Here is an 11,047-nt window from a genome sequence, read left to right on the forward strand (position 1 = left end):
ACTCATGATGAAGGGTCAGTTGAGCAGTGCCAGCTGTAATGGCAATGTAACTACAAACCTGTCATTGGCTTATATGAGAAATGGTTGAAGATATATGAGTTAATCCCAATATTTAACCCCTCCATGAAAAAAAAACACTCCTTTCAAGGGGACACTACCAACTGTGCACAACATGCATTGATGCCATAGTCACTCCCCGTCCCTGGCACTGAAAAGTAGTCCCGGTGAACAGTACAGCGCCACCACCTGAAATGATAGTACTCCGACGCTGGGTAAGTACTCAGGCACTGTATACATCCGAGTCTCTGTGGGGGAAGCAGAGGGGAAGGCACCAGATGTAGTCTCAACGCATGCGTTCACTGTCAGTTGCGCTTCTGAGAAGGGCGCCCCCTGTGTTCCAAACGTGATAATTGCAGATTGGGTTTGTTTACCCCAGTGTGAGAGCAGAAGGGAAAATCGCCTCAGCTATCTCCATCAGTGACACTGGTGTCGTCGTGAATTTCAAGACGAAGGGGAACCGCTACTTAACAGGTAAAGATATGATTGATGACCGCGTGACAGCCCCATCTCTGATTTTCTGTACTCAACGGCTCTCTCTGTCGGCACAATGAGTTTTTATGCTAATCAAACACATATGTCACTTCCGCCCTTTTAGACACGCCATTTTGGACAGAGCAGGCGCTGGATTGGGTTGTATTGTCTGTGTGGGAGATGAGGGAATAGACTAATTGTGGACAGTTTGGATGATCTGATTGTGTATGGATCCGGTTAAACCCCGTTCACAACAAATGCTGAGAACTCAAAATAATCAGCTACTCTTCTGTAACTCTAGTATTCTTACGGATCACCAAACTAGATGAGTTTCAGCACATCATACCCGGTAACCGAACAGAGGGAGACGGACAGCTCTGACTCCGCTAGTTGTAGAAGTCGAGCTCCCTCTCTTGGTGTGGTGTGCCCGTTTCGAATGGTTTCAGCGAGGCTGTGTATTGTGCCTGCCCCATTGGAGGAAGAGGAGGGAAAGTGAGAGTGCCGGTCACGTTTTTGTGCCTGCGGTTGTGCTGGAATAAAAATTGCCTTTGCGGGAGAGAGAGCCTCGTAGCCAGGTAACTAACTTCTACTTAAACAAGAGGCTAGCTCGCTACTAGGATGTTTAGCTAAGATAGCTTTGATGCTAACAACAGGAAACATTGAAAATACAGAAAAAAAATAGCTTGGACGCTAGGCTGGCTAACGTTAGCTAAATGTCGTATCCCTGCTACCAGCGCAGTGCCCCTTCTTGAAAGCAATGGAGACTCTTCCCATCACACTTCACAAGACACTCTTTGGCAGATATCGTGATGTAAATAACATGAGTTTATATTGTGGTTCCACCATTTACATCAGCCAGGAAGCTTGTTTTCAAATACCGCCGCCTTGCCTGCTAGCAAAGGGTAGCTTTCTGAGATATGTCAGCTAGTAGCCTACATCAGTCAGCAGCCAGCTAGCCTGTCGTCACCCCCATTGACAAACAGCTCGTGCCAAAAGATTGGACCTAACGTTAGCTATCCGGGTTGCCCGTCCTTTATTTCGATGTTTATTCTGTGTACTGAATTGTGTTGATGAACTGGTTAACTATTCTAGACTGTCGACTGATTTCTTACGATGTCCTTTCATCTTGAGCTGCTTTCACTCCGGATAGAGAAGCTTTTCAACTTACTATTCATGTCTGTAGCGTTACCCCGCTAACGCTAGCCACTTGGTCTGTTAAATTTATTAAGTTTGTTCAAATGCTTGTGAGTATCAAGTCATAACTTACCTGGCGAAGTGATCTAAACATTTGATCTTAACGCTACCTATTAGCGACTTCGAAGAGATGAAATAGGCTGATGTGATAACTTGAACAAGTCTATCTCTACGATAACGTTTATGCATGTTCCTCTGATGGTCACTGACATCTACATTTATTAGATATTAATAGGTCCTCAAGCTAATGCTAGGTGACAGACATAACTATGATTGTTATTGTCTTCCTGCGTGGTGAACGTGACTATGGCATGTTTGGACATTTTATGCTACAATAGTCAGTCACTGCCCTGTATGACGCATCTCTTGATACTTTAACGTTTCTGTTAAAATGGGAAACAATCCTTCCTATGTAGTTTTGTTGTGATCGTATGGACTCTGATTGGATGTAACAAGGTGCCACAGATGTCAAAGTTCGCGAACACTGTCAAATGTCCTCCCATTTATCCCGGCATCTATCCGCTCCATAAATTAGTTTTCTGTTCCAAAAACCGTGTGACAGAGCAGACGATTAAAAGACAAATGCTAGCTCCCATCCCTGTCAGTTGTAAGTAATGACGTTTCCAGGCAGCAGTTTGCAACTGAGGTCGTCTTTTGTATGGTGTTGTCATCCTCTGCGCCTGGAGCTGCTAAGCATCGTGTCTTTAAATCAGCAACTACTCAAGGGGAGCCACCCACTTACTTAGGGCAGCGGTTGCATTTCAGGTCAGCAAAGGTAAATGTTACCTTTGAAAGCCCCCCCCCCCCCCCCCCCCCCTCCTCTCTGCGCGTTGCCTCTGCGCTGACGATATCTGTTTAGATTTTCATGGTCATTGTCTGTTGTGGGAAAACAGGGAACTGTTAGGTGCTGCTGTTCCAGCTGGCCCTCAGTCTGGCAGTCTTGATTCCTGCCCCCACCCCCCAAAAAAATCCTCCTCTGCAGACATGTTGTATAGGTTGGGCTCTGCTGCTGTTTCAGTAGGAGGCGCCATCCTGTGATAGCAGGCAGGGAGGCAAGCAGAGAGGAGAAAAAAAGAAAGGGGGGGAAAAAGGGCAAGCAAGAAGGGAGAGGCTTATATAACAGGGAGGCAGAAGCGTTCTCTAGCGCCATCTACAAATGATGGGAGAAAGCAAGGCATTGAGAGAGAAAAAAGCCCAGCCCTTTGCTGGAGCTGGAACAAGCAGGCAGGCAGTTAGCTTAGTACTCCCTACCCATAATCCCTCAGTGGAACCTCACAACCCCTGTTTTGACTGCAAGCTCAGGGAATGGATCTGGGGGGTGGTCCTCATCAGTGACAATCAATAGTGGTCATGTGGCCGTCAGATGACCTTTGACCTACATGACCTTTTCACATCATGTGTTTATTTTTTATGATGAAGTCTTGTTGTATCCTTAAGCAGGCATATTAAGAACGTTTTCAGGCATGTGTTGGTAGCCTAATGATGTAGCAATGATGAGTCCTTTCAACCTGTAGCAATTTTAGGTTTTGTTTTGTTGTCAGGTTTTCTGATCCGTGTGACGGCAGTCATGTGATTTTCCAGACCATTTTTCTCTTCTGCTTTGTTTGTGTACAACTAATGTCAAAGGTTGCTAGAGTTTGTTTGCCACTCTGAGTTTGGGGTTGTCTTCAAAAACCAAGGCATCAATTAACCTCTAGTCAAAGGACAAAGGCAGGGGTCTGTTTTGCTAATCGTCATAGGTGTTTGACTCTTGATCTGAGTACTTTGGAATTGTGCTACTAATTTAGAAACATTCACATATACTCTTCTCTGATTTCTATTCTTTTCTATCTTTCTAAATGGGCAGCATGTTCCAGCTCCCAGTCAACAACCTTGGCAGTTTACGCAAAGCCAGGAAAAATGTCAAGAAGGTGCTTGGAGACATCGGCTTGGAGTTTTGCAAGAAGCATATTGACGTGAGTACACTTGGGTCCAGACAAGGCACTTCCTCACCCACTTAAGCAGCTGTAAACAAATCAATAGATTTATCACATCTTCTCTACTAAGTCACTTATCTCACGTCGTCTTTACACTTACAAGGTTGGCCAATTGGGATGTGATTGCTTTTTACATGGCATTGTACAGCCTCCTGGTTAATACAGGCATTGTAAATTATTTGTGATAAATAAATGAAATACATTTTTTATAATTTTTTTTTTTTTTCTGGACGTAGCTGAGTCTTCCCTCAGTTAGTACAACGGCAGAGGTAGTACTAGTGACTATGTTCTCTTCACCCCTCCACAGGATTTCAAAGACTTTGTTCCAAATGAGTTCTACATAAAACACACTACGTGGGACGATGTGTGCATGTATGATCCTTCTATGACCAAATCTCAAGTAAGTGTTGTTTGTCTCAACTTATGTTTTCTCCTGGCTGAACACCAGTGCCTTTGTTTGAAGCTTAATTCCTAACTTATTACCTCTGCCCCCCTCTCCGTGTCTCTCCATAGGACTATCGCTCAAAGCCATTCTGCTGCTCAGGATGTCCCTTCGCCTCCAAGTTCTTCTCGGCCTACAAAAGCCACTTCCGCAATGTCCACAACGAGGATTTCGAGAACCGCATCCTCCTCAACTGCCCGTACTGCACGTACAATGGCAACAAGAAAACTCTGGAGACCCACATCAAGCTGTTCCACATGCCCAACAACATGATGCGGCAAGGCCAGCACGGGGCTATTGGCGCCCTCAACAAAGGCACAGACAAGGGCACCGTGGAGCAGCCGGTTTACTACTGTAAGAAGTGTACATATCGGGACCCACTGTACAACGTTGTGCGCAAGCACATCTACCGGGAACACTTCCAGCACGTGGCTGCACCGTACATGGTGAAGCCGGGGGAGAAGGTCACGCCGCCCAACGGGGCGACCGGAGCTGCCGCGGCGGCCACTGGCACCGGTGCCGCTGGGGGCAGCGCCGACACGAGCGCCGGAGGTGCCAACAGCTCCGCTATCCACTGCAAGCGCTGCCTGTTTGTGCCACGCACTTACGAGGCGCTGGTGCAGCACGTAATTGAGGACCACGAGCGGATAGGGTACCAAGTCACCGCCATGATCGGTCACACCAACGTGGTGGTTCCTCGCGCTAAGCCAGTGATCATGGTCTCGCCCAAAAATCCAGGGGACAGTAAGGGCATCATCGGGGTCACCCCCAAGGGCACGGTGATAGCTGGCGGGGTGCGCCCACTCTCTACCCAGCAGCTAAGCCGTATTGTGATCCCCAAAGTGGGCCTCAACTCCTCAGGACTCCTGTCGGGCCTGAAGCAGGGCACCTTTGGGCTGAAACCAGGGACCACGCAGTCCGTGTCCATAGGTGGGCAGCAGGTGCGCATAACATTACCTGGCAATGCCCAGGTATCAGTGCCACAGCAGTCCCACGCAGCCAAACCTCACCTCGCCGGCGGCAGCGTCCGTGGCCCCGTGGCCGTGGGCTCTGCCGGCGTGGCCTCCTCCTCGCTGAAGACGTCACCTTTGACCTCGCGCGTGCAGGCGGCCGCCACCATCGTCTCCTCCGTGGTGGCCAAGAAAGGCGGCTCATCGGTGATCGGCACGTCCTACACGCAGAAGTGGAAGATCTGCACCATCTGCAACGAGCTCTTCCCCGAGAATGTCTACAGCTCGCACTTCGAGAAGGAGCACAAGGCGGAGAAGGTGCCCGCCGTGGCCGCCTACATCATGAAGATCCACAACTTCACCAGCAAGTGCTTGTACTGCAACCGCTACCTGCCCAGCGACACCCTGCTCAACCACATGCTCATCCACGGCCTGTCGTGCCCGCACTGCCGCGCCACCTTCAACGACGTGGAGAAGATGGTGGCGCACATGCGCAGCGCGCACCCCAACGAGCCCATGGGGCCGCGCACCGACTCGCCCCTCACCTTCGACCTCACACTCCAGCAGGGGAACCCCAAGAATGTCCAGCTGATCGTCACCACCTACAACATGCGCGACGCGCCGGAGGAGTCGGTGGCCTTCTACGCGGCGAAAAGCAGTGCCTCTTCCTCCTCGCAGGTCAAGAAACCCGGCACGGGCACTCCGTCAAAGCCGGACGGCGAAGCCCAGGATGGTGCGGCGGCGACAGCGGCGACGGCGGTCAAAAGCCCTCCGCAGGCAGCGGTGCCCTACAAGAAGGACGTGGGCAAGACGCTGTGCCCGCTGTGCTTCTCCATCCTCAAGGGCCCCATCTCGGACGCGCTGGCCCACCACCTGCGCGAGCGGCACCAGGTGATCCAGACGGTGCACCCGGTGGAGAAGAAGCTGACGTACAAGTGCATCCACTGCCTGGGGGTGTACACCAGCAACATGACCGCCTCCACCATCACCCTGCACCTGGTGCACTGCCGCGGCGTGGGGAAGACGCAGAACGGCAAGGACGGCAGCAGGCCCTCCCCGTCCTCCAAGTCCGGACAGAGCTCCTCGCTCAAGCGAGCGAGCGCCGAGAACGTCGACCCGTCCGACCCGAAGCGGCGCAAGGTGCCGGCGGAACAGGCTTCGGGACCCGGCTCCGCAGGGGAGAAGTCGCCGGAGGAACCTGTGGCACTGGTTCTAGATCCCAAGGGCCACGAGGACGAGTCGTACGAGGCGCGCAAGGCCTTCCTCACCAAGTACTTCAACCGGCAGCCGTACCCGACGCGGCGTGAGGTGGAGAAGCTGGCGGCCAGCCTGTGGCTCTGGAAGTCCGACGTGGGCAGCCACTTCAGCAACCGCCGGCGGAAGTGCGTGCACGACTGCGAGACGCGGCGCTTCCAGGTGCTACTCGGCTTCAAGATGCGCGACGTCCACCGGCTGCAGCACAGCATGGGCTTTCCCGGCGACCTGCACTTCCAGCACCACGAGCCGGCGGAGAGCCGGACGTCCCCGGGCTCCATCGGCCGGTCCAAGGAGGCCGCCAAACGGTGGCTGAAGGATGGCGCCAACACTGGTACCACTAACGCTGGTACCGCCAACACTAGTACCGCCAACACTAGCACCGCCAACACTGGTACCGCCAACGGAGCCGGTCGGCGGCGTTTGAGTGCCGTCTCGCCAAAGGGTCCCAAGGGAACGCCAACCAGTGACCAAAGCAAGACAATCAAGAAAAGCTTGACCCCTCGTAGCGTGGTGAACTCAGAGCCCATCACACTAGACTCAGAGAGCGAGTCTGAGGAGAATAAGACGGATGGGAAAGATGGGGTGGAACCAATGGAGACGGACCAGAACGCCGCTGAAGGACAGACTATGGACACAAAGGCGACAGGGAAGAAGAGGGAGGAGAAGGTGGAGGTGGTAGAGGAGGGCGTCCCGGATCCTGCAGAGGTCCATGGGGAGAACGGCTACGGACTCAATGAAGAGCCTGCCAAAGTTGTGAGGCGCAAGTCAGGGTCCCGGCGAGACGCCAAGACGAAACTCAGACAGACAGGACCAGGGGCCCAGCTAGGCAAACAGCAAGTCTAACTGGCGCAGCAAGGACCGTTCTCGCACAACACAGTTCTCACATACATGCTCAGACATAACACAAACACACACATGCACACAGATGCGCACACACACATACACACACCGTGACATCTGTTACAACTGACATATGCCAACAACTCTGCCTCACCCAAACTCATGCGAGCCATAATCAGTGGCTCTGATGAGAGGAACAAGGAGGGGAGACCAGGGCCTGAGAAAGAGGCTACCTCTCCCACCACCAGAAGCCATTGTTTTGCGGTTAGAAGTGAAGTTTATTTACAATGTACTTTATTCAGATCCAGAGTTTAAAAAGAAAAAAGAAAAAGGAAAAAAAAAACGAGTGGGGAGAAATTATTTTACATGACCTCCAGGGCAGGGAACGAACACACTGAAAAATGCACCAAACATTAGAAGACAGCTTTTTGCCGTCATCGTCGATGGCTTTCGAGTTTAAAACGAGTACTTATTGGTTTAGCCACTAACTTGAGTCGTGGCAAAGATGGGTTGGATATTTAGATTTTAATAATTACAAGTTAGGCGCTTCACATAAGCATACTGAAGAGCTATTGTATATTTGTACAGTCTTTTAGACACATCTAAAGAGATGTTGGTGTAGGTGTATTCATGGAATAAAAATGCTATTCATTTTTTTGTGCACAGATTAGATTGTCATATGTTCTACATTGGTTCACTTAGACAATGGATGTGGCTTCGGTGGCTTTTTCCTTTTTTTAACGGGCTCCCTTCATTTTTGATGAAAAACCTTTAGCAAAAAATAATATATCTATATATTAAATGCACATTAAAATGGACATATTCTCATGCTTTTTGGCTGGTTACTACTACTACTATAATTATTATTATTATTATTATTATTATATTTTTTTATTGGTAGTAATTATAACTTTGTTTCTACTGTACGATCAGTTTTAATTCCCTGTCTGGCCTCCTGTCTACCCTTGGGTCAGAGTTTTGGGGCTGGTTCACTGATGGCTGTAGCTCTGTGTATGTAGGCTAGACTGTGGTAAATTCAGCCTTTGCTGAAAAGTGCTGCCCCCCCACCCCCTTTCTTTCTGACCTTTTTTTTTATTATTTTCTCGCACCCCCTAAGACTGAGCTCTTGTGTTGGTTTTTTGTTTTTGTTTTTTTTGCCCCTGGTGCCCGGAGATCGTTGGCTGTTGACCTGACTTTGCTGTGTGTACATGTTTAATTTGTGACCTGCGATTTCTGTTCGTATATGTTTTTTTTTTTTTTTTTTTTTTGGTTGGTTGTTTTTTTTGTTTTCTTTTTGTTATTTTGTCATTTAAGCATTTCTGAACAATAAAGTGCTGTATTGTGCTTCTCACACTGGTTTGAATCCTGCCATATTTGCAATGTTTGTATGTCTTTGGGTCTTCCCATTTCAGCAACAGAGCAACGCTATCACAGCCTTGATCATAGGCGGCTTGGTGTTCATACAAATAGCATCCAGGATATTTTGATGCAGGCTTGAGATGTAAGAAGTTGTAAGAGGAGAATATGTTCAAACTAACGTACATGTTTATATTTTATCAGAAGAAATCTTCAATGCTTTGATATCCAATTTTCTTAGTTAGCCATTATGTTACTGTGAGCATTGGTATATTGTTATGACTGGTGGTTTTGAGGTTGTCCCTGAAAACATGAAGGAATGCTCTGCCCGTGAATTTCACAGGCCCAGATCACTTGTCCTGTGTACTCTCTTCATTTGGGAAGGGCATGTGCGTGTGTGTGAGTGTGTGTTTGTGTGTGTCTGCATGGTGAAGGGGTTGATGTATTGGGCAGATTATGTTTTATAGAAATGTCTTGTGTTAGATATGTTGTTCTTGAGGCCTAGGAGTCTTTTTTTCTTTCAGGGAGAGAGGCTACAAAATGGAGGGAAACTACCCCTTTGCGAGAGCACCCTCCTTCCCTCTCACACCCCCCTACCCACCCCCCCACTGGCTCACTGTTCTTGCTGTGCTGGTGCGAGGAGGAAAAAAAGGGAGGGAGAGAGAGACAGAAAGAAAAGAGAGAGGAGGCAGGGGAGGGAGGGAGTGCTAGCAAAGGAGGAGGAGGAGGAGGTGGTGGAGGAGGGGGGGAGGGAGGCAGGCAGGCAGAGGAGGCCCGACTCACTCTGAAGGGAGGCTGTAGTCGTGTTCTCTGAGCTTCTAGAAGAGTGGAGGAGGGGGAGGGGAGAGAAAGAGAAAAGCGAGTGAGATGGAGCAAGCGAGGGAGTGTGTGTGAGAGTGAGAGAGAGAGAGAGTGAGAGTGAGGGAGGGGGAGGGGAAAAAGAACTGAGGAGGCTGCAGTAGCAAGCAGAAATCTACTAGTGGTGCCTCCTAGCGGCGGCGAGGAGCAGCCATCGACTCCTCCTGCCCCTAGTGGTGTGTTTGGGGCGCAGCAAGAGTGCTTCTGGCCTGCCTACTGCTGTCTGTCATATCACCCTCCCTCTCCCTCCCTCCCTCCGTCCTGTTCTCCGCTCAAGTTGTTTCATTCGTCAGCGATGATGTCATCTTCCTCTGTCAGTCTCTTTGTTATGTGATTGAAGGGTTTGGATATCTGTTCGATTTGGACATATCAGGGTGTGAGAGAGCTGCAGGGCAGAGCGGGCCCAAGCCAAGGCTTCATCAGGTCAACTGAAGGCTACTCTACATGCAATAGCATGTTGTCATGCTGTCATTACACAGATAGATTTGCTAGGCTTAGAAGCTTCATCTTCATCTGTTTTCCATGCCAGCGGAGCCAGACAGGAAACTGACTGAATTGAAACTGTCGAGTTTCACTTTTCCATTGTCGTTCCAAAATCATGCGCAATGTTATGTTTTTGTTTTGTTTTTAAACAAAGAACATTGCAGTGTGAGTTTTTGGCAGTCACCAAGATGATTAGAGGAGCAGAGTCACCACGGATTGTGGTCAGCTGATCCTTGTCACTTGTCCTCTGCCCCATATTATTGAATTATTAGCCCTCATAGCCCCATATCCAGCAGAAATTTAGCCATATGATATTCATTACCTTCTGGGTGTCTTGTTGCATTACTTGCAACACGTGAAAGTCTTCAATTCAGTGGCCTTTTATTGTGCACCATTACTCATCCCATAGCCCAGAGGGTTCATCTCTCTGTTGTATCTCCTGCAGTGGTGATGAAAGATCTTCTGGACAGAGGTTGTGGACAAAAATCTAAAGGCACTCACCTCCAGAAGATCTCATACTTCATCATTTGATGCAACAGAAAACAATGTACAAATGTGAGCTAAAACATTGCAGAAAACTTATAGGCATCCTCCCCTTTTTTGCTTCAGCTCCAGAAGAATATAATATTGAACATGTGCACATATTCACAGGTTATATTACTGACGGCAATCGTTTTGCGGTCTTGCTACAGTTCATCCTCATGAAATATATTAATGATGTGTACATTAACCAGGTCACATTGAACAAGGGCATTTGAACAGGTAAACAGTGTTTTGATTTCTTTAATATAAATTAAGGTTGAGGAAGAGAGCATGTCATTACATGTGTTGAAATGCCTGCTACAGATAGGGACTCTGCCAGGCTGTGATGACTGCTAACACACATTCTAAACAGACAGAGAAGCAAGCTCAGACTCAACCTTAAACTTTCAGATGTATTCACAAGCTTTTCTAACATTTTTATTTGTTTTAAAGCAACACCAAATAAAGTGGTGTAGCCTTTAAGAAAAAGCAGGTGGTTGTAGAGTTTCATGATAATTATGTATAAATTGTGTGTGCTGATTATCTGACTGTATCGGGTGTGAAATTTCACAAACAGCAGATGCTATCAGATCTCTACCAGTGCTCTTTTCGGGTCAAATCCCCCTTTGACATTTTGG

The 11,047-nt window shown here is 48.7% G+C and overlaps 1 protein-coding gene across 2 annotated transcripts; it reads left to right on the top strand.

Annotated features, from left to right (window-relative positions):
* The first annotated feature begins 412 nt into the window (after positions 1-412).
* Positions 413-8,541, top strand: adnpb (activity-dependent neuroprotector homeobox b). Of its 2 annotated transcripts, none has more exons than XM_062540628.1 (4): positions 413-531; positions 3,572-3,680; positions 4,009-4,101; positions 4,215-8,541. In XM_062540628.1, the coding sequence occupies exons 2-4, from the start codon at positions 3,573-3,575 to the stop codon at positions 7,191-7,193; spliced, it is 3,180 nt and encodes a 1,059-aa protein (XP_062396612.1). In that variant the 5' UTR covers positions 413-531; position 3,572; the 3' UTR covers positions 7,194-8,541. The 2 variants fall into 2 exon arrangements, with proteins under 2 accessions (XP_062396612.1, XP_062396610.1); XM_062540626.1 differs by lacking the exon at positions 413-531 and adding an exon at positions 679-1,106.
* Positions 8,542-11,047: the final 2,506 nt, after the last annotated feature.

This window comes from Sardina pilchardus, chromosome 7 (genome assembly GCF_963854185.1).
Source record: "Sardina pilchardus chromosome 7, fSarPil1.1, whole genome shotgun sequence".
NCBI lineage: Eukaryota > Metazoa > Chordata > Actinopteri > Clupeiformes > Clupeidae > Sardina > Sardina pilchardus.

Excerpts from the sequence above, each read along its gene's own strand:
- adnpb (XM_062540628.1), top strand. The coding sequence starts at position 3,573 with ATGTTCCAGCTCCCAGTCAACAACCTTGGCAGTTTACGCAAAGCCAGG. Across the intron at positions 3,681-4,008 it reads TTTGCAAGAAGCATATTGAC|GATTTCAAAGACTTTGTTCC; the intron begins GTGAGTACACTT and ends ACCCCTCCACAG. Across the intron at positions 4,102-4,214 it reads CTTCTATGACCAAATCTCAA|GACTATCGCTCAAAGCCATT; the intron begins GTAAGTGTTGTT and ends GTCTCTCCATAG.